General features: G+C 44.4%; 2 protein-coding genes across 5 annotated transcripts in view; one reads left to right on the top strand and one right to left on the bottom strand.

Moving 5' to 3' along the window:
* Positions 1-9: 9 nt before the first annotated feature.
* On the bottom strand, positions 10-13,166 carry racgap1 (Rac GTPase activating protein 1). 3 transcript variants are annotated; one of them, XM_035381511.1, is made up of 17 exons: positions 12,945-13,139; positions 12,240-12,327; positions 11,931-12,133; positions 11,011-11,150; positions 10,811-10,880; positions 10,524-10,577; positions 10,348-10,425; positions 10,077-10,194; positions 9,415-9,557; positions 7,748-7,912; positions 7,561-7,656; positions 6,693-6,891; positions 5,388-5,493; positions 4,257-4,389; positions 3,788-3,917; positions 2,438-2,546; positions 10-2,046 (listed from the first exon to the last, which is right to left on the bottom strand). In XM_035381511.1, the coding sequence occupies exons 2-17, from the start codon at positions 12,322-12,324 to the stop codon at positions 1,977-1,979; spliced, it is 1,899 nt and encodes a 632-aa protein (XP_035237402.1). In that variant the 5' UTR covers positions 12,325-12,327; positions 12,945-13,139; the 3' UTR covers positions 10-1,976. The 3 variants fall into 3 exon arrangements, with proteins under 3 accessions (XP_035237402.1, XP_035237401.1, XP_035237400.1); XM_035381509.1 differs by having other exon boundaries at positions 1,977-2,046; positions 9,415-9,560; positions 12,945-13,166; XM_035381510.1 differs by lacking the exon at positions 12,945-13,139 and having other exon boundaries at positions 9,415-9,560; positions 12,240-12,324.
* Positions 13,167-16,421: 3,255 nt separating this feature from the next.
* Positions 16,422-23,057, top strand: part of LOC118207214 (inactive dipeptidyl peptidase 10) — a 48,552-nt gene continuing 41,916 nt past the window's right edge. Inside the window, exon 1 of one of the 2 annotated variants that reach the window (XM_035380566.1) lies at positions 16,422-16,715. In XM_035380566.1, the coding sequence (XP_035236457.1) occupies positions 16,677-16,715 (39 nt within the window). In that variant the 5' untranslated portion in view covers positions 16,422-16,676. Of the gene's footprint in view, positions 16,716-19,192; positions 19,269-23,057 lie in introns of those variants that run through there. The other variant, XM_035380567.1, reaches the window with a different exon arrangement.

Genomic DNA, 23,057 nt, shown 5'->3' with positions numbered 1-23,057 from the left:
TGATTGTTACAAATGTTTACTGTATTTGGAGAGAAACAGGACAGCGTGTCCAAGCACACAACATGTATTCACGCACTCGGATGTAAACCCACACGGCTTCGAGGAGTGCAGTCCAGAAACAAAGACCAGCACAACCCTTTCCCTTCGCCAGCACGCCGTTCCCAAGCAGGGTCCTCTGGGCAGAGCAGGCTGCTGCTCAATCATTTCACGTTGGGCGCCGACGCACAGAGCAGCTGGGTTCTCGATCAGAGAGCGCAATTGCACATTGCCCAGGTCCCATAAAGCACTAATAAAGGGTTCGCGGAGTGAGCGCAGTTAGCTTCCTGACACCTTAGCCCCTGGACACAATGGCTCAAGGCCACCTGGAGAGCAAACCCACCTTTGATTCGCGAGGGAGACAATGCCCATTGTGTAACCAGAGCCAGCGTTTCGTAGAATACAAATAGGCAAACATCATATGCAAACGCACTGCACGCCCTCTCCCCAACCTCGACCTCTAGTGGCAAAAGGTCATCATCGCGACCCCTTGGTACAGACAGAGTTCAACTAAACACCTGGACAAAGGGTAGCGATGCGGTACTTTGGAAACTAGCTGCATGGAAAGTAACCCTGTTATATTGCACACCGGATGCATGAGAAAAGTATGCTAGCTCGGAAGACAGGTTCTAATATTAAGAATACGTACCAGAAAGTTCAAACAGGTTTGTTAGGAGTCGATAAGGCTATACTTTCCCCACTGAAGAAGAGGAACATGCTGACCATACTCAAATAGTGATCAGAAATGGATTGGGGAAATTAAATACAATATAAAACTGAAAATACATGTAGCAAACTTTTCTGAAGTACAGTTTAAACCAAGGCAGATCAGAACCACTGTTCCCTGCCGACCTAATTTACTGTAATTTACTCTTATGGAAACCGCTTCGAAATTCTTACAGGCCCGTATTACAAAGTTCTGTGCCTGCAAGGCGACAGTTCCTAAGCTTTTACCATTATACTGAGGGGCACAACATATAAAACACAACTGGGTTCAAATATAAAGTGATACTTTTTTCCTACTCTGAATATTTTTAAATTAATCAGTATGATCACCAATTCACAAAATTGTTCATAAAAGCTGCACAGGGGGCGTGTGGCTATATTTACATTTACCTAAAGGTAAATTTCAGTATTTTCTTCATTTTTCAAAACACATTGTGCCAGTGTTGCCATCCCCCTGTGCACATGGCTGGTCTCTGAATCACACAAATACAGTGAACCGTTTTACACTTGATTGCGCAGCTGTGGGGTACAGATTAACCACCTCAGCCTGCCGGTTAGTGAGAGTAAAAACACAGGTAAAACGCAACCCAAATCGGTGCGGAAATACCAACGCGCTTCGCACAGCCAATGTGGGTTTAGATTAAACCAGCGGCGCCCAATCATGAGGTGGAGGGCCGGCAGTATGCAGGTGTTTGTTCCAACCAATCATCTCGCCCGCTGATTCCACCAATTAGTGCCCTCTTCTCTGGTTGAAGGTGTGTTAGCTAAATCAGCAGGCGTAGCGATTGGCGCAGTGAAACCCTGCAAGCCCTCGGCCCCCCCACGGCACCTGATTGGGCACCGCTGGATCAAACAGTTTCAACCACAATCTGGTTTCATAAGCAGAGCTTCTAAATATTGTATATGGAGGTAAATCAGAGCTCTGGCAAGACAGAAACAAAGCATAAAAACACTGACGGAAGAGCCATACATAGCTTATTCCTCCCTTTGATTATAAATACGTTACTTGAACATTTAAAAGACGTTAAAAATGTAGTCGTGTTACAGGATACAAGGCATTTTAGTAAAGAAGACCTAAAACCTCTGGAAGTATTACTTGGTAAAATTAGTTAGAAAATAAAAATGGGTATAAAATATTGCAAGGCTTCGTAGCCCCGCCCTGTGCCTCGTACAGAGACGGAAACAGAGCCGATTCCCAGGATGCACCGGGGCCACTACACGATTGGAGAGAAAAAGCCGGACTGCTGGCCCAAGTTGGTCGCAGACTTGGTCTTGCATCCGAATCTGAAAAACAACCAAGATCCAGACATCATAAACCAACCCATTAGCTCTACAGGGAAAAAAAGTGCTGGCAGCATAAAAAGCCGACGTTATAAATCACTTCTGAGATGTCGGGCGTGAAGGACAGTGAAGCTGTTATCGAGCTCCGGCGAGGTCGCATGTTCAGAATGCACCCCGCGGGGAACAGACTCCGGTCGACCATATAACACGGTGAAAGATTAACCCGGAAAAGGCGAGAGTCTGCCCGGAGTGCAAAGTCCTCTCCGCGTTTAGCTAGCCGGCACAAACGCGTGAACCTTAGCCAGGTCCCGCACCTGAAGAATCACCGAGCGGGACCGGGGGGGGACGGGGGGGGGGGGCGGTCACGGGCTGATCCGGGAGAGGAGGGGCTTACATGGGAGTGTTCCGGCCGAAGGTGGACTTCATGCGCTGGGACAGCGAGCTGGTGGACGGGGTCTTGTTCATCTGGTGCTCGGGGGTGGTCAGGGGCCCCAGCATGCTCACTGGAGCGCAGAGAGGCACACAGATAAGAGCCGTTAATCAGTGACGGGGGGGGGCCTCCCGCCACAGACCATGAGCCACACAGCAGCTGATTGGGTGCAGGACTCAAGAAGATTAATTCTCCATTTCTCGCAAACGATAAAGAGGGGAATAGACTGAACTCGCATAAATCGGTTCTTGGACGGAAGTTGAAGTTTCACATTTTTTACAGTGAGAAATATCCACAAAAAGTACTTGATAAAAACATAATTTGCAGCAATCAGAATCACGCTCTGAAGACCAACCAGCTGTGTTAGTGTGACCTTCTTTGCTTTTTTAAATTTTTTTTTTTTTTACACAAATAATTTTTTACAATGTGTAAATCTCTACAATAAAGGTGTGAAACTAGGCCATCTGTCCGAAAAGCAATTTATGGATAACTTCCCATTCCCCACTTTCTGTCATTTGCAAGAGATAGAGAAATTACTATTGTTTGTAACAGTTACCTTGTGCTAGTGCATTATGGGAGTGATCTCACTGTTGTGCTAGTGCATTATGGGAGTGATCTCACTTTTGTGCTAGTGGATTATGGGAGTGATCTCACCGTTGTGCTAGTGCATTATGGGAGTGATCTCACCTTTGTGCTAGTGCGTTATGAGAGTGATCTCACCTTTGTGCTAGTGCGTTATGAGAGTGATCTCACCTTTGTATTAGTGCGTTATGAGTGTGGCCTCTTCTGTGTGCTAGTGCATTATGGGAGTGATCTCACCTTTGTGCTAGTGCGTTATGAGAGTGATCTCACCTTTGTGCTAGTGCGTTATGAGAGTGATCTCACCTTTGTGCTAGTGCGTTATGAGAGTGATCTCACCTTTGTATTAGTGCGTTATGAGTGTGGCCTCTTCTGTGTGCTAGTGCATCACGGGAGTGATCTCACTTTTGTGCTAGTGCATTATAGGAGTGATCTCACCTTTGTGCTAGTGAATTATGGGAGTGATCTCACCTTTGTGCTAGTGCGTTATGAGAGTGATCTCACCTTTGTGCTAGTGCGTTATGAGAGTGATCTCACCTTTGTATTAGTGCGTTATGAGTGTGGCCTCTTCTGTGTGCTAGTGCATTATGGGAGTGATCTCACCTTTGTGCTAGTGCGTTATGAGAGTGATCTCACCTTTGTGCTAGTGCGTTATGAGAGTGATCTCACCTTTGTATTAGTGCGTTATGAGTGTGGCCTCTTCTGTGTGCTAGTGCATTAAGGGCATGGACTCACCTTTATGTTCAGGGGTGGCGTAGCAGTTGGTGTTCTCAATGATCATGTGACCTGGGAGGGCCTGGTCAGGATCCACCATCATGAACTGGCTCCAATACTCCACAGGCAGGCTCAAGAGACGCTCAATCACCTGTCCAATCACACACTAATTACATCAGCGCCCTGAGCCACACTGCATCAGCTCCACAAAAGGTCAATAAAGACAGGAGGGCTCAGTTCTGAGCCAATTAAGGAACACTAGCCAGCTTTCTTAAGTCTCATCTCAGTTAAAACAGCTTATAAGCCATTTCAGACAGGGGAATGCAAGTTCTTACATCAGTTCAGCCATGTCTAAAATGTAGCATGACTTGTACACATTTACACAAATATTTTTGAAGATGAAGACGGGTGTAGGTAATGAAAGAGCTGAGGCGACTGCTGCGAGACCGCAGGACAGCTAGCTGAAGCCCTGGGTAGGGAAAGCAAGTACCTTAGGCTGGCGCTTGGTGTCCTGCAGGATGGTCCGGGGGTCCGGGTCGGGCACTGCGTGACCCACCAGCGTGGGGCCAAACACGCGAGCCAGGTTTGACACGTCCATCTTGGTGTCCGTGCTCTGAGCGACCCTGGAAGCACAACCCGGTTCAGAATCGGACCAGTCAAAACCTGCGCCCTCCTACAGGGCACACTACCCTGGGCTCAACACTCAACCAGGGCCTGCATTCACAAAGTGCTTCAGAAAAGGTACACTGATTCATGGCCAGGTTAGCCGTTTAGCTCATAATGGATGTGGCTAGGCTATGGACTGGGTGAACCTGACCCTGGATGAGGGTTCATGATCAGACACCTGAGATATGAGCCCCAAGCTTGATTTTCTCTGGACTCTTATTTGAGATAATATTTTTAATGACATTGTGAAGATGAATGTAGAATTCAAGGTTTTTTTTTTTGGTGTAATAGTGCTGCCTTGGGCAGTAGGGCTATTTTGAGGTGTAACTACATTATTTTCAAAATATTCTGCATGTACAAAGGCACACGCCTCATTCTCCAGTGAGCAATGGCTTTTTGTAGGTGACTTAATGCAATAAAAAGCTTTCCAATTTGTTAGCATAATCGGCACACTAAGTGACATTGTGCTAATGAGCTAGCAAGAAAGATGGATGCATCTCACTTGCTTTACAGTTTGTCTATTTTTTGTTTTAAATTGGCCAATTTACTGGTGGCTCGAGGACAACAGTATAACTGAGCACTTTCTCTGACTTTTCCAGAATGCAAATACTTTCAAGGATTTTGAAGAACCGTGGAAACCCTGAGAGGGATTTGTGATTGAGTGCAAGTATGTGCACCAGTTTCTCACCACAATTGTTTTCTCCCACTATGGGGAACCTTGCCTTTATCTGGGGATTCAGGCCCTGTCTTTCACAGTACAATGCAGTAGAAAAAGAGAACTGAATTAACTTGTGTATGCGCGTGTGTGTGTATGCGTGTGTGTATGTGCATGTGTGTGTATGCGCATGTGTGTGTATGAGCGTGTGTATGCATATGTGCGTGTGTGTATGTGCGTGCATGTGTGTGTATGTGCGTGTATTTGAATGTGTGTATGTGTGTGTGTGTGCGTTTCTACCTCTGCAGGTGAATGACGAGGAAGGCCAGCGTGTCCCTGTTGGCTTGGGGCAGGTCACTGATGGTCTGGTACATCATGGCAATGCTGTTGTCATCATCCTGAATTTCTGGGAAAGAAGCCAGAGCCTGTTAAAATGCAGCAAGCAGCCCAACACACAAGCTGTTCCAGAAACTGTAACATTTGAAACATTTTCGGTTAGACGTCTTAAATAACGTACATTATGAGAAGAGCCCTTTTTTGTGAAGCTTTTTGATGATCATAGATTACCACAAGTCAAAGTCTGGACCCAGACCACGTAGCACATTTTATAATCCGTTAAAGCTCAGGTTTGCACTTTTGCTCAATGCAGTGATTTATCAGTCTCTCTGCAAATCTGCAGAGGTTCCTAGCTGAGAATAGGACTCTCAGAACAAATTTTGCAAATCGAGCATAATTTGAACGGTGAAAATATATTAGCTTAGTTAGAACTGAATAACTAGTATTCAGAAGTGTAAACAAAACGGTGGCACGTTTGAATTTGCACTTTTTCAGACTTTTTTGCCTGCTGAACACATCCCTCGCCCTACTCACACAATCTCACATGATAAATTTCATCCTCTGTAGAAGATATTTGTTTACAAGCGAAAACAGCGGCATCATCATGGCTGGAAACTCTGAACTATTCATCAATGATCTCTCCAGAATATCTAAGAAGTATCATTTGGAAAGAGCTCCGTGCAGCTCATGAGAGTATTAAACATAAAATAAATCAGTCTGCGGAAACTGCTAAATGGAACTTGGATATCCAGCAGAGTTCAGAGGTCAGAGTCTGGGACACCTGTGCCTACACAGCCACAGGACTGCATCCCCCCGCCCCTCCCAGTCAGCAACAATTACCCAGCATCCTTGTGGAGAATTCATTCTTTAGACTTAGATACACAGCTTTGTATTCTTACATTATTTATATATTCATGTATTTTCCCACTTTATTCAGACGGGTAAGCAGAAAAGGTCAAAGAGGGAGGAAATGGTGGGGAAGCCAAAACCCTGACAGGATGTCTCCCCAGCTTCATTCTCCATTCTTAACAAGTTCTGTCTCTATTACAGAAGCAAAAACACTGCAATTTGAAGTTATCTTCTGAAAATTAGGAGGCCGTGACCAAGTACAAAAGCGTGACAATGGACTATGGTAGCCGTGTGAACCTTAACCACCCAGAACCTCCTGTAATCGAGCAGAGAGGAAGGAGGGAACACTGAAGCGGTGCATCTGTGTGGAATCTGTGGTGAAAAAGCGGATTCCTGTGTGACCCCTGACCCCTGACCCACCGGCGGCCTCCATGAAGGTGCGGTTGAGGCGGAAGGTGAGCAGCGGCTCTTTGAGGTTCCGCAGGAAGTCCTTCAGGAGGCCGCAGATGGCGTGGATGTCCTCCACTTTGCTGAGGAGGGGGACAGTCTTCCCCCGCAGGAACTTCTCCTTCAGCTCCTTCACCGTGCGGTCCATACCCGAGACCCGGTACAGCCCGGCCTGCAAAGAACATACAGCTCAGCCTGAGACCCGGTACAGCCCGGCCTGCAAAGAACATACAGCTCAGCCTGAGACCCGGTACAGCCCGGCCTGCAAAGAACATACAGCTCAGCCTGAGACCCGGTACAGCCCGGCCTGCAAAGAACATACAGCTCAGCCTGAGACCCGGTACAGCCCGGTCTGCAAAGAACATACAGCTCAGCCTGAGACCCGGTACAGCCCGGCCCAAGACCCGGTACAGCCCGGCCTGCAAAGAACATACAGCTCAGCCTGAGACCCAGTACAGCCCGGCCTGCAAAGAACATACAGCTCAGCCTGAGACCCGGTACAGCCCGGCCCCCAAAGGATGCACGCAGTTTCAGCCTGCCAATCACACAGGACACTAACAGGGATGTATACAATTGGGACTCTTTTGGGCAAGCAACTGCAGTCTGTGTGCATACTAGTCTGCACTATGGGCACTTGGGCAGCAGTATAGCTTAACAGCTATGGCCTGGCCTATTCGCCCTCTAGTGGCAAAATGGAGTTGCTGCTTTTGAACATCAGATGCTGCTCACACAGTGGGCTGAATGTAGGACCAAGCAAGAGACAGCAAATCCATTTAGAGGACAGGCTCCTCTATCCAATGCACAAAAACAAATACAAAAAATAAAATCTAAATCCACTCACCTCATGCAGCCCTCTGTGCTCAATCTCATTGACGCAGTGAACAACCAGAGAGGGAATCATGGGAGATGAGGCAGGGACATAGTCTGCCAGGGTGCCCTGGGGACACAGAGAGAAAGACTCAGTGAACCCGCTCAAAGTCATAGAGCAGATGCAGCAAAACAGAGCTACCATGGGGAGGCTGCAGTACCTCTCCGATCCTGACGGGGGTGCCGGCGAGCGTGGGTATGCAGGGCAGGGGGCAGCGGTCCCGGCACTCCGGGTGAGAGACCACGCGGCAGTCGCGGCATTTCAGGGACAGCTTGCCGAACTTGATCCTCTTCCCGCACGGCACGCACGACTCCGGCTTGATGACCTGCGCGGGAAGGAGTGAGCACGCTCAGAACGGGCAGTTTTTCACCCTTCATGTGCTCTTTCCCGCGCGGAGCCCGAGGGCGTTTCCACGGCGCGGTGCTTTCTGTGGTTTCGGTGTTTTTCCACCGCGATTACGGATGCCGTCCACACACGCATGCGGGCGCTCCTTGTCCGCCACGGCAGAGCGGGGCCGTTTAAGGTGAGCGAGCCTGCCAGAGAGAGCTCACAACACCGGCTCCTCCCTAATGGATGAGTACATTATAACTGCAGCGCAGGGGGTCTGGACAGCCTTTCAAATAAATCAGTTAAAAAATTGTATTTAGTTTTTTTTAAACTGAGAAAGCCACAATGAAATACATATTAGGCACAGGTACTGTCAACATATTTTTCTTAGTCCGCTGTCACCCAATGATGCTCTGTAAAAGTGGCCTCTGGCAAGAACACAGACCCTGGTGAACAAGCTTGGCCACAGACACACTAAAGATGCATCACTTTTATTTAACATTCTGAGAGCGTGTGTAGACTGTTAGGGACGTGAACAATTTGTCGATGTTGAATGTTAAATGAAATAATCAAGAAGTTTTTTTTAATTTTTTTTTTTTTTAAACGCTCAGACCGTTCAAAATAAGACCACCAAAGTGACCTAGGCTACTGCTCTAAATGGGAAATAGAGGGGAGGGGCGGGGCCTGTTGTCATTCACTTTAACATTTTAACGTTACTTATGGTCAGTTGAAAAGATGGCCAGCTTGCAAAATGTGGCGCGTGGACCGATTTTGAAGAAAACACTGTCAGTGCAAAATATGTGCTGCCAAATTCCACACGTTAACATCAATGATGCTAACCCACCTAAGAATTTAACACCCAAGGCCAAGAGATCACAGCAAACAAGAACCCACCTTTGTAGTGAGACCCCATCAATGTCAGTGCTGTCCAGCTCAAACTACAACAGATTTAATAGCTAAAATGGCAACAAAAGACATGCTCCCAGTAAGCATGGTAAAGGGCTAAGGGTTTAGGGACCAACTGCCATTTGTCAAGCCCAAATATACTCCTGTGCGATGTACTGTTGCATGACAAACCATCACTCAAATTGAATGTAGTGAAACAGCGGCCTCTCTCCGTACCACTCTATCCAAGTCCGACAATGTTGTGATAAACATCTGTGTGGACAGCACTAACTACCGAGGCTTATGTGACTATAACCTGAAGCCTGGGTGATGTGTTAACCTGTACAGTGAGCGAAGCAGCATATAATCATTCTGGAAAAAACAAATCAATGCTTATTGATTATTTCTAAATGTTTTAATCTCGGGTCCCACGCTGATTCAAGTCATAGCACGTTTTTATTAGCGGTGTCCTACATCAAACGGTAAAAAAACGTCTATCTAAGTCTAACTCTTACTCCATTTCAGACAGTAACTAGTCGACAGTCAGAAATGTGTCGTTCACATTCCTAGTCTGTGTGCATGAGCATGGGGGGGGAAGGGGGTTGGAGCCCCTACCGTTTTGGAGATGAACTCGTGCAGGCGGACCCCTCCGTTGCCTTGCGGGGTGCTGGGCTCGGACACAGGGACCCTCTCCGGCTTGTTGATCAGCTTTGGCACGTTCTCAGCTGAGGTGGAATCAGACTCCCAGCCTTGAACTACTGCTGAGAAAGGGGTGGGCCATGTTAAGACACTGATAACATAGCCACATATAAACTACCCACTGAAAGGGTCTTCACAAAATCCAGCACGTCTACCACAAAGCACTGACAAGCTTTACTTAGGCATCACAGCCTAGCGCCCTTTAAGGAGAGAGGGCACCGATTGGCCAGAACTGGCAGGGAATTCAAACTACCTTCTACACGTAGGTGGGTGGAGTCAATTAATTTAATTTCCGACAATTCAGGAAGCCAACTGAAATTTAATTAACCAACTGACAAATGGAAAAAAAACATTCACTTAATTTCCCCCAATGACTGAATTAAAATGGAACTGAACTAAACTCTGCTGAGGGCCAATTTGATGAATCAGCCCTCAGCAGTCATGCCTCAGTTGTGTCTTTGATGAATGGTTAGCTCAGTGAGCTTTTGTTGGTGGAACTTTAATTCTCTGGATGGTTGCCAGGGTGGTGATGTATGTGGAAACGGTGAGTTAGATTCCACCCCCCCCCCTCCTCTCACATGTCTTCCTCCTGCTGCGGGTCCAGTAGGGCACTGTCTCTATGGTGGCGACAGCCTCGATGGAGCCACCATCTGCAGGCACCGTCAGAGTGGTTCTGGCCACAATGGACTCGTTCAGCTACGGAAGGCCAACACAAAAGAAACAAGCTTGTAAGGAAAAATAGGGGTGATGCCATTTATAAGGTACCCAGTCTCCGCCCCTGTACCCACCCCCCAGGCTCCACCCCTAAAGTCAGTCTCCACCCTTTTAATTGGCCGCACCATACCGTACCTTATCAGACGGGCGGCCAGTGGAACGGGACCTCTTGGCGACAGAGAGGGGCCCCTCGGTGTGATTTCGGGAGGAGCGCTGATGTCACAAAAGGGGGAGAGAGCATTTCAGCTGGATTGATAAATGGGGTGAAAACGGCCTTTCGCTGCCTGGCTCTGAGAGTAAAGGGGACTCACTCTTTTCTGCCTCTTCTTCAGCCGCACCATCTTCACCGCAGACGAGTCCCAGTCCTGCACAATAAAGAAAAGACCGTGTTCAGCATGGCATGACCAGTCTCCTACCCGAACAACAAAGCAGAGACCGCTTCCAATATACTAAAGCTGCTTCTACTTTCCATTGATGAAAAAAATTAATAATCTATGAGCCTCAGCCCAAATTTGTTAAGAGCATCCATTGAAAGTGGTCCAAACTGCTCACTGCACACAGAGTGCACACAAAGACCATCTGCGTTGGATGCGTTTACCAGAGACTCGTTGGTCTGGTCGTAGCTGATGTCCGACAGACTGGAGGCAGACTCGTCTATTGTGGTTAACCTGCAACGGAAAGCGAGACACGGTGTGATTATAATAACAGTGAATCAGCAGAGAGCACGCGCGACACTGCGTGCCGCTCGGCAGCCCCTGGCTGAGCTGAAGCAGGGCGGCGAGCGCACTGGGGCCTCACCTGCGGCTGGTGTTCAGTTGCGAGGCCTGCGAGCGCGCGTTGAGGAAGGCCAGCGCCGACCGCTGCTCCTCGTTGAGCTGGATGCTGTTGCTGGAGCTCTCCGAGATCAGCAGCTCCCGGATCAGCTGGATCTGACGGTCCTGCAGCACAAACGGGGGGGTGAGAACGCGCTGTTCTACCCACGCTTCCTCAGGTAGGCGGGCTCGGCTCAAACTCACTGCCTGCATTTCAGCATAGATAATGCCAGCCTGTGCCCTGTCCACTGTCTTTGAATGCGATGAAAACTTGTATTTAGACTTATACTCAGGGACAGTTGACATTCTGAGATTTCCCCCCCCCAAAAATTTTACTTCAGTTGTAGTGTCCAAAGCAGTTTGCACTGTACTATTATGCCTCTAGAGGTCATATATATGTATATTACCAGCTTATTCTTCAAAAATTATGCTTAGTATTATTTTTGGTTGGATTCCTATGGTGTGTGCTACCCAAGACCGCTGCACTCAAGGAATTAAGTACTGGCACAATATAAAAACTGATATTTATGTTTATAATCGTGAATATATTCTATGAAATTAATATATTCATATGTACACCCTCTGGAAACAAAACTTCGCACAAGCTTCTTTGCCCAAAGTGTATTTTCATGCTGTGGATCACAAAACCCAACTCCAAACCGATCCGAAAAGCAGAAGAAAAAAATGTAAACATGCAATTATGACAGTTTCATGTTCTCCATCTTTTAACACTTCCAAGGACCTTGAGTCAACTGCACTTACATTCTTAGGATCTCAATGCAACGTACAGTAGAATGCACGCGATAGGTTACATACACAAGTCAAATGACAAATTAATATTCAAACACAAATGTAATAGTTTGAATCAGAGGCAGGTACAAGCCACGATAGCGCACAAAAACACACCAATTTCTCGCAGTCAGCCTCTGCCCTCTGGCGCCGGCGGATCTCCACGTCCACCTGGTTGCGAGCGTGCTTGAGCTTGACTTCCAAGGACCCCCTCTCTGTTTCCGCCTTGGCCAGAACTTCCTTACAAGATCCCAGGTCCTGCTCCAGCTTCAGCCACTTCCGCCGGCAGTCCTCAAAGTTCAGCGCCATTTGGATAAACTCTGAGGACGGGAGAGGTGTGGGTGTCAGTGCAAACCCTACCTTTACCCCCGCCCCAAAAATTGTGATTCCAGAACTCATATCCTGCTATTCAATGTGACTACTTACGAGGCTCGACGCCTTCGCTCAGGACCTCCACGTGCGCCCGCAGATTATCAAACAGGCCCTGCACGTTTACCATCGCGGTGTCCATGTCCTGGGGCAAATGGAAACGGCACATACTGTGATGATTGATCCCAGCAACTTCCTCAAAACAGACTCGAGCACTTCAAATAGTGGAGATCTAAATCTACCTATCATAGAAGTACACACTAAACATTTCCAAATTGCCTAACCTGAAGTGTTCAAAAACGTAAACTGAAGAGTCACGTACATGAAGAGTAAACGTCTGAAAGTTATTTTTGGCCAGTGATCTTCTGAATTTTGTAGGCAGCTAGTTCTAATGCATGACCGTGTAGGGACGTTAGCCGTGCATGGACATGCTAGCAAGCAAATTTGTGAGTTAATGCTAGCTAACGTGGACAACAATGACACCCAAAGCATGTTGTGATACTGTCTAACGTTATATAGCCAATTGTATTTAGACAGCAGTTATCTAACTGAACGAACATAAAATATCAACAGAGATAGCAACAATGTTTCCGTTTAACCAATGTGAACCCAAGAATTTGGATCAATCTGCAAAACGCTGGTACACCCACGAACGTCGCTAGTTAACGTGAGATTAAAGTGTAGTCTATTCCAGCTAGCTATCTAATTTTGAGCACGTTAGCGGTCACGTAGTTCTATGGTTATATACAACTGTAAACTTACTCTTTTATTGTCCTCCGCTGCCGAATATTTCGGCTCCACGAAAAAAAAGTTGCGGAATTAATCCGAATGATTCCCCCTGCCCGTCCAAGTTATCCAACAGAGGAGCAAATTGTTCGTTTCCTCCTACGAGCAGTTCGGTTACATTTCAAATTTACCCGGCAGCCAATGACTTTGCCCTTCCGTCAACACGCCTACGTGCAGGGTAACGTAAGAGTGGGTGGGGCCAGACGCAAGCTAAGGTTATACTCCAGAACTTTACTTGATATAGCACTCAGCTAAGTTTATTAGTTTTTAAGGTTCGCACTGGAGCGTAAGGAAATAACCTACAAATAGGAAAGCTACAAATGATAGATGTGATATTCCCTTTAATTGCTAAAGTATATTTAGCTACGAGAAAACTGGCATAAAAACCTAAACCATATGCAGAGGCTGTTCTAGAGACTGGGGGGTAGCCCTAGGCAGAAAATCCCATGCAACCCTTCTGACTGACTTCCACTGTCATCCTGTTACTGAAAATCACTCAAACTAAGCCCTCTGGGGCCCCCCAATGCTTGGAGCCCCAGGCAGTTGCCTGCATTGCCTGTTCATAAGAATTGCCTCTGGCCATGTGTGGGGGAAAAAAACATTACTGTAGCTACTTGCTGCAAAAAAAATTTGTAAAAAAACTAATATGTGCAAATGTGATCTATTATCCTGACCATTTAAAAAGCATTGTTGGTAGACAGGAGTGCCCTGGGTTTAACTAGCCTATATAATTTAGTTCTCTTGTTAAAAGTTTTTGGGTTGTTGCGTTGAGTTTTTGATAATGAATGTGCTAACAGGCTATTATTAGTTGAATAACATGTACATACATTGTGACTTATAAAAAATATTTGTCTGTGTTTGAAAAGAGGCGGAAGGCTAAATCCCTACAGAGGTCTATGCCTGGAACACCCTGCACTTTTTAAAGAAAAATTATACATGTATCCATCAGTGCAGTAGTCGTTAATGGCAGGAGAATTTTTGGAGTTCAGGGCTGAAACAGGACACAAGCTTCTAAATGAAAGAGTCACATAACCAGTCTAGTATGTGTCATCATTGTAAGGATTATGTTTTTCAGGCAGTACAATCTGATAGTTCGTCTGTTGATGTGCTGATTAATGATTAACAAGAGCATCAAAATATTTAACAGTTTATTACAAGAAACATGGAAACAGGAAAATTGCAATCACATACTGGGGTGCAGGGGGAAACTGCGATCACAGACCAGGGGACCAGCTATCATGGATTGTGCCCTAGGCAGCCACCCTTGTCGCCTATGTTTAGGGCCTGTGTACAAAAATGCAAATCTACCTCATCATTTTGCATTTTTTAAGGGAGTGCCGCACATTTCTTGTTACCTACATGCAGTATTGTTTTTTTAAGGTAGCTTGCTTGCTTGAGCACAAAAAATTCCACATAGTGTCTCTGAAGAAGTGTCCTGTGACCTTGGAACTGTGAGGCTTATGGCCCCCAATAAATCACTCTGTCATAGGGCTCAATCCTGCCGAATGAAAAACTTCCTCCTTGGGTGACACAATAACCAATTATGTGGCACCCAGCAGAACTGCCTGCCACATTCAGCATTCTCAAGATTAGATATCAAACTGCATGTTGAGTCACTACACTGCTCAGGTTTAGATATCAAACTGCATGCTGTGTCACTACACTGCTCAGGATTAGATATCAAACTGCATGCTGTGTCACTACACTGCTCAGGTTTAGATATCAAACTGCATGCTGTGTCACTACACTGCTCAGGATTAGATATCAAACTGCATGCTGTGTCACTACACTGCTCAGGTTTAGATATCAAACTGCATGCTGTGTCACTACACTGCTCAGGATTAGATATCAAACTGCATGCTGTGTCACTACACTGCTCAGGATTAGATATCAAACTGCATGCTTCATCACTACACTGCTCAGGATTAGATATCAAACTGCATGCTTCATCACTACACTGATCAGGATTAAATATCAAACTGCAATGCAAATTAAAATAATTTTATTACTCGCTAAATGGCCTAATAGAGGAGAGCTGGCTATATCTGATGATATTGAGCATTTTGTGAATTCGTTGCTGTATTAATAATCAAGGAAAATCACTGAAAACAGGTTGAGAATAGTAATCAGTTTAAGGGGAAGTTTCCAGACCCACCCATTTTCAGCTCACCAACTGCCACTGCACCTGGAAAAAAGGATCCCCAATTATATTCTTGCCTAGACATTGAAACATGGTTTTACCCCAGGATGTGAAGTTTTAATAAGAATAAACATAACAGAAAATATACAATCTCTCCTTTTTTCAAACAAGCCAGGAGCAAGTGTGGGAATGTTGTCAAAGAGATTTGGTCTGAAACAGAGAAACAGAGATTAGGTGCTTCTAGAAATGCTGAAAAGAGTATAAATAGTAACCAGACAGATATTAGCCACAGGCTAACCGTACACAGAGATAATTTTAAAAGGTGAGATCCCTGGCACAGCAGAATTCCTATTCACAGTATACAGCGAGAACAGGCAATGGAAGACATGCAGTGTAGCTACCAGGACCCAGTCACCAATTTTTCATAAGCACAGTTCTGGGAACTGAGTTGAACCTCACTTTGAAAAAATCTGAACTAGGACACTCCAAACACAGTTATGTAGTTGCAGGAAATGTGTGGTTTGGCCACTAGCTGGCAATGTGTAGCTACATATATTCAGGAGGCTTCAACTGTCTGTTTCTGGGTGTTTGGATTTCAGGAGAGACTATAGAAACATAAGTTAATGGTGGCTGCATGAGAAGAAAAATGCTCAATGGACTTTTACAAACCTCATGAGAGAGGGACTTAAACACTGTAATGCACGGTGTGATACTACAAATAGGCAGTAAATTACATTTTTTACATTACAGGCATTTAACACTTATGTAGAGTCACCTACTCAGCTTTTTTTGTACTGCTGGATAAATACTGAAGCAATGCTGATTAAGTATCTTGCTCAAGCAGTGTCCTACCTGGGAATCAAACCTGCAATCTTCCGGTTACAAGGCTAGTTCCTTAACCATTACATTCGACGGCCATCTACAGTAATTTGTAAATGGTCGTTAATTTTGACCAATCACAAATGACCATGTGAACAAATTATGGATTTGAAGACAAGTAAACGTTTAAAACCACAGAACTGATCTTCTTCTTCGTATTATTATTATTATTGTTGTTAATGTTGTCATAATCACATCAATCATCATAACCATTACAATTATTACATTTATTTTCACCTTATTAAATCGCTCTATGGGCAGGTACTTGACAAAAGAAAGATCGCGAGCAGAATAGGACTACTGAAAAAGCCGAGGTGGCGTGCTGTCTTGATTAATTTCCCAGCTGGTCAATAGTATTGACAAAGGCGAAAAGGGAAGAGAATCTTGGTACGCTCTATGGTCGTTGTGTGTAGGGAGAAGGAGAGGGAGAAGGAGGGGGAAGAAGCGAGAGAGAGAGAGAGTGAGAGAGGTGGGGGGAGAAAGAGAGAGAGAGCAGTTATACAGATCAGTTATTCACATTCTCTAGCTGAGCAAGTTAACGCAAAAAATAAAAAGCCCTCGGCACTGAGCTGAGGACTAGAGGCGCTCAAAGGATCAAGGAAGAAAGCAAAGGGTCCGCTTAAGAAATCGGAGGAACTGAGGGCTCCAACATTTAGCAAGAAGCTGTAGCCTAATTGAAAACTGCAAGGATGATCGCCACCACGCAACAGAATATGACCACAGAGCTGGTAAACTCAACCAAAATGCATGTGCTCAGCATGTCGTGCTTGATAAACCGCATGGAAGATTCCAAACTGACAGAAATTACCAGTGAGCGCAGACTGTCAAATGAAACTGGTTACACCCGGGGACTGTCACTGAGCCGCTCACTGGGACATAAGCAAACTACACCGGGTCCGCAAGCCACTTCGGCCGTAGCACGATGTGTTTGTGCGTGCGTGCGTGCGTGAGGTGCATATGTGATAATGTGAGTGTAGGTGTTTGTGTGCGTGCGTATGTGGGTGTCGGAAGGAGGTCCCTCATATGAAGAATGCAGTGCCATTTAATTGTTTCTGTGTATTTGCAATTTAAACCCAGGCGAAACCATGTTGACCGTTGTAATGCTACCGTTCATTCATCGTCATGCTCTCCTCACGATCCCATTCACACTTCCTATAAAATCAATCGCTGTCCGTAGTTAGTTGTAGCCTACTCTGTGTAGCCTACTGCAGTGTGCGCCTGAGAATTACTTCCATTGACTTAATGCTTTTCTTCTTCGTTGCTAATTGCAAAACCTCTATTTTCCTATTAGGCACACAGGGTACCGTATCCACGTTACTCAGTGATTAAATTAATACTCCACCAGTTCCATCCATTTATATCGATCATCGCTGCCTTAAAGTTTTGCGAAACTCGTTAGGTTGCTTAATTCAACCAGACTGTAGTTCAATATTTCTGGTCTGGTATGATTGCGTGCGCTTGGCCTGGGCATTATGCGTGTGTAGAACAGACGCAGGCAGTAGCCTACTGTAATTGTCAGATAGTGAAGATGCATGATTTGCATCTGCAATTACTGAAGCTGCTCATTTGTACATCTGAAGTATATTAGCTATGGGGAAAACACAGAAATAACAACGGTTGGGCTGTACAGTTTTAATATTGATATTATTTGTGTGTGTGTCTGTCTGTCTGTATGTGCGTGTGTGTGATGAGTTGTGTGATTAGTTAGGTGCCAATAAGGTCTCGATGTTGACATGTTAATATGTGCATGCCCATGACAGTATACACTCTGAAATCCTCAAACAAGTACTTTGTCATTTTCAAATACTGTACTTAGAGGTTTAGTTACTGAATCTACATTAAGTGTATTCCCATGGAAGTAGAAACGATTTTGAGTAGTCATGGAATACCATAAGCTTAGTTTTAAGTGAGCGTGTCCACAGTATATTGTGGCTGGCTGCGGTTAATTAAGAAATCAAATAGTTAAATTTATTTCCCCCTTGAAAGAAAATTCAGTTATTTGTTGGTGCAGAACAGGATTATAAACGGGCCGCGATTCTTCCGTTTCTCTTCTCTGCCATATTCTGCCTTTAATGAACGTCTCATTTGCTGGTGGCTGACAAGAAATCACCACACGTTTCATATTTAAGGAGCTTGCACACCACGGGACTTGGGTCATCAGTCCTCATTGCACCCGTCACCCACGCGCAACATGAAAAGTACGAAAAGTTGCTGTTGTATTGCTTTTGCCGTTGCACCTGCATGCTCCTGGAATAATAAGGAGGGGAATGCGGGAGCACGGCTGCTTTTCAAGGGCAGTACACATTGCATAGAAGCGGTTACGCTGCTCCCGTGAAATAAAAATTCATTTCAGTTTCAAAAGCAGTCGAGCGTGACGACATGAGCGGAACCGGAGAAGGATCAGGCTTAATTATGGGCGGTGAGAAACGTATTGCAGACAAGGGATACCTACCTCCTGCCCCCACAAATGAGTTTTTTGTGTGTTATATTGTGGAAAGTGTCGGCACGAAGCAATATGTAGCTACCCAAACATTGCCCTGTGGATCTTGGGGGCAAATGACCGCGATTGCAAATTGTACTGAAGGTATTGTTACATCTGCATTCTGCAAATTAATTAGTTGTTTTGCGCGAATATACGCCCAGTTTTTGCTAATATTTTTTTAAAATCTGGCTTAGTTTGCTGCTGGTTTTTTAATGACAACATAGGAACAGACGTTTTCGCGCTACCCTGAACGTAGCCTAGCCTTCATGTGGATGGATAGGAATGAACAAAATAAAAATGAGCAGAAAATTAAATAATGAGTCGGTTGTCCAGGCAGTAGAGTCTGCCCGTTTTCAGATATATTTCCTGAATTTCAATTCAGGATCTTCCACTTTGTTCCTAAATTATTACCCTTCCGTGCGGTACAATATACAGGCATTGTTACACAACATTACCAAGGATTAAAATGAACTCTCGTATGTTCTGTTGTCACGACTGCATACACTTCCCGCCGATGCAGCCTCTACGGCCAACAGTCTGTTATCAATTTCACCTACTGCAGAAAATTCTGAACTTTCACCGTCTACGCAACCCCGTTATATTTTTATTTACTTGCTTATTAAGCGGTTTATTTTTATTTTTTGTATCACGGATTCCATGTGCCTGTAGCTACACATTCCTGAAATTATGAGGAAACCCTACACGAGCTAATTTGTACGGCTTCTCCCTGTCAGGAATTAATTCCTGAAAAGGACGTTACTACTACTATTTTTGAGGCGCTGTAGTTATCATTTTTGTGGTATGTTACTACATTGTTTATATTATTTCTGTTATTAGTGATCAATGTTTGAGGACCGTGTGCAGGTAAGTTCAGGACCATCAAATATGCACCGTTTAAGTTATCGTCAAAGCTAAACTGCTAGTTGTAAATTATGTTGGACATTTGTTAAGGACTCCCTGATATCTCGACCCCTCGGGATTTATTTTCGCCTGTAAGAAATCCGTGAGCTCAGCAATTCAGTACTCGTAGCTATGATTCTGATGGTATCTCACTCTTTCCTATAGCAGTCATTTATTACAACAGACTAACATCCTACCCATTCTGTTTGAACATATGAGCAAACGCCTTTATCTTTGTCTTTGTTCTGTGTTAGCTGTTAAAAGTGCCATTTATAATTGCTTTTAGATACTATACGTAATCTACACTCTGCAGACAAACTTCCAGTGCTACAGAAAAACATTCAGAGATTAATTTAACTGCACCTCCCGATGTCCAATGGCCTTTTCAGGCTTCCTATTACATATGATGCCCTAATTAAATCAGTTTAAATCAGGCAAACGGAAATCACAGTTGAACCTTTTATACTTGTTTTTTTAAAATGACATTTTCTTTGCTTTGGACAAAGGCCCACAGTGAAGATAAATGCCACCTGTCTTCCTTTCCGATGACTTGTTGCCACATAGGAGTTTTGGAGGGAGTGTGCAGACTTTTTACAGTCTGGGAGACCAAACCCTTTTAATTAAAAAATGTTTCTTCCAAAAAATATTCCTAAATTAAGAAAGGGTCTATCATAGTCACGGAAAACCAAAACCAGTGAAAGGGGAGCGACAAAATTGTAACCTTGTTTGCATCGACTTTATTCCAGTGAGAAGAAGGCAAGTCCCATTTTCTGTTCTGGTCCTGTGGTATATTTTGTCTTCTTTTGGCATAGCTGAAACAGAACCATTTCTAAAACAGATTTAGAAAATTACTTTATGTATGCACAGGGAAAACAAAATACTTCAGCCTGCATTGGTTATTATAACACAGAATTTGTCATTTAAGAATATAATTAGGAGGTTTCTTCAATGCACTCAACTTTAGATGTTAACTTCCCAAAGATTATGCTAAAGTATCTTTCTGACCCAATATCTCAGAAACTGTTCAGGAAATGCGATGCCTAATCTCTGTCCCTTGGGAAAGTTCCATCGCCATGCATCAAATAACCCTGTTCATTAACACAATTCCAATAGTATTGATATCTGATATATATATATTTGGAGGGGGTCGTTCATCCAATTTTTCTTTGTTGGAGTACAGAGATTATCTCAATAAATCTTCCCCCAAACCCCCTGGGACCCTTGCAATCTGCCATTTCATGTTCCATCATCTATTATTTGTTTTCTTCATCGTTATGTAGAATTTTAAATTCTCTCAAATTATTTGTTCTCTTCACATTCCAGCATTTACCATTTTTCCTCCTCACTTGTGGCATCGACCGCGTTTGGCTATTCGAAGAGCGTATTCAGTCAACTATATTTACTACGATCAGTGCCATTTATCAAAACTGGCAGCAACTCTTTTGTGCTTTGCCATGAGATCGATTTCTCTTTGTATTTCCCCTTTTGAGGCCGATTCCATTACTGAAGAGGTTAATTTCTTCTTTTCTCTCATCCTTATCGAGGTTATGGCATTGCTTCTGACTGCAACATCATCACGTGCTTCCCAGTTTGAATTTTAGTAGCCTCATCTGTATCCAATGTATTCCTCGGCCGATTGATATAAGAAAAGGATCAGTCTCCCTGTCAGAATGTTCATACAGGGATAGCCGATCCATTTCCAGGGGATCGTGGATAAGTCAGCTAGCTATGGCTTATATGCTTTTGTGCTTGATAAAGTGGGCGACCGCAAGTTAACTGACCGTATCATGGAATTGATATTTCATCCCACGACAGAGTAGTTACTGCATAGGAAACGATCGCCTTTCAATTAGCACAGGCCCCTCCAAAGGGAAATATGGCCTCTTCAGCAGGCAAGTGGAATCTGCAGTACACGTCAGTGAGAAACCAAAACTTCCTTCTGTGATGTTCTTCAGTTTTAGCATAATGTGGCCCCTGTTGGTGTTAGTTGCCCTTCTTAATTTTGTTCTTTTTAGTTCTGTCTGGTGATTCTGATAACTGTTTTTGAGAATCAAAGTAGGGATGAACATCCGCAAGCTGATCTCAGAAATATTTAATCAGCGCGGTACTTCAACGCGTGCCACAATAACTTGGAATATCATGGTGATAAATTCAAATTATACCTAAAAAACAAGGTGCAATTTCTGGTGAATGCACTTTAAAAGGATTCACATGTAAAAAGAATCTCTACTTTGAAACCCAACAAAACAAAATCTCTTTCACTATTGTAAAATTATTGTTTTTCGAATTTATTTTTACAACTAGTGCACATTTTAATCAGTTATTTACATTAGGCATGTATGTTATACATTATTTATGTTCAAACATACATTTATAATATGCTAATTCATTTTATTAGAAGATAGAAAAATTTCTCTCATTGTGGGCTGCCTCAAGAGCGATGCAGCACTGTCACTTGGAAACGTTCATGATATTACCTTGTCTTGTGTGGTTTACTTGGTGTACAGTCATTATTTTCATGTGTATACAGATGCAGTTATTCAGGAACAACATGAAAGACAGACCATACAAAACACTGTGTGTGTGTGTGGTGTGCCTGTTGCCTATGGGTGTGCATGTGTGTGTGTCTGTGAGTGTGTGCGTGGCTGTTGACTGTGTGTGTGCCTCTATGTGTGTGTGTGTTTAAAAGAGAAACTGAGGTGAACTTCTCAAACATAGAGTAAATCCGATCTGTTTGATTTACAGATAAGATAAAGGTAATTCCCACTGGCTGCATTAAAAGCGAGCTGGAGGAGAGAACACCGGCAACATGTCTGGCTTCAGAAAAGGCCTGTTGAGTCTTTTGAAACAGGGAGCAGAAGAGCTGTTTCCTCCTCCCAGCTTGCTTTTAAAGGTGTTCTGTGGGCATGTGTGTGTGTGTGTGTGTGTGTGTGTGTGTGTGTGCACCGGTCATCCATAATTTTGCTGTAACACATTACACACATTATTGCTTTCATTTCAAAACTTAAAAGGGTAAGAGTAAAGTTAGAGTAGTAGTTGTAGTAGTACAGTGCACCAGTATGGCCACATATTGCTTTATTTCCTACAGAGACACCTGTTATGACCTATGATTTGTGGCCCTGTTATGACAAGACTCAATTACAACTGAAGGGTTTTAATTTTTACAGCAAGGTAAACAAAGATGTTTCAGCATCTGTGGAGGACACAGTGTGAAAAATACCACAAAAGTCCCAAACATACAATCCTGCTGTCAGGGGTGTCTCACGCATACTCTGGTTGTTTGCGGCTGTCATCTCATCAGTGATCAGACTTCTCAATCAGCAGATGTTCTCAAATGTTCTGCTAGACAAGCAGAAAATGGAAAATGACCCCACATCCCCCCCCCCCACACACACACAGACAGTTAATTTCCCATTATGTGCACGTCCAGATGGTTCTGTCACATTTCTCTGGCTATCCAAACAGTGTAGGTCACACAGTTATTTTATATTTCTCTATTGCATTTTTCTCTTCTCCTGAATTGTAAAGTCCAGTTGTAACTGCAGGCTCAACCCTTCACTCTTACATCCTCTTTCAGTGCCTGACAAGCACATGCATCCTCCAGGCCCCTAACGCACATAGCCTGGTCGTCACTTTGGGTTCTGCGGTCAGCCCCAATTGCAGCGATTTCGTTTGCACCAGTTCAGCT

This window comes from Anguilla anguilla, chromosome 11 (assembly GCF_013347855.1).
Source record: "Anguilla anguilla isolate fAngAng1 chromosome 11, fAngAng1.pri, whole genome shotgun sequence".
Classification (NCBI taxonomy): domain Eukaryota; kingdom Metazoa; phylum Chordata; class Actinopteri; order Anguilliformes; family Anguillidae; genus Anguilla; species Anguilla anguilla.
This window is presented reverse-complemented; position numbering and strand designations above follow the sequence as displayed.

Bases quoted from the DNA above. Each gene is read 5' to 3' on its own strand.
- racgap1 (XM_035381509.1), bottom strand. From the start codon at position 12,324: ATGGACACCGCGATGGTAAACGTGCAGGGCCTGTTTGATAATCTGCGG. The intron at 10,426-10,523 runs GTGAGTCCCCTT...TTGTGACATCAG, and splicing joins TGAAGAAGAGGCAGAAAAGA to CGCTCCTCCCGAAATCACAC. The intron at 7,913-9,414 runs GTAGGGGCTCCA...CTTCCCGCGCAG, and splicing joins ACGAGTTCATCTCCAAAACG to GTCATCAAGCCGGAGTCGTG.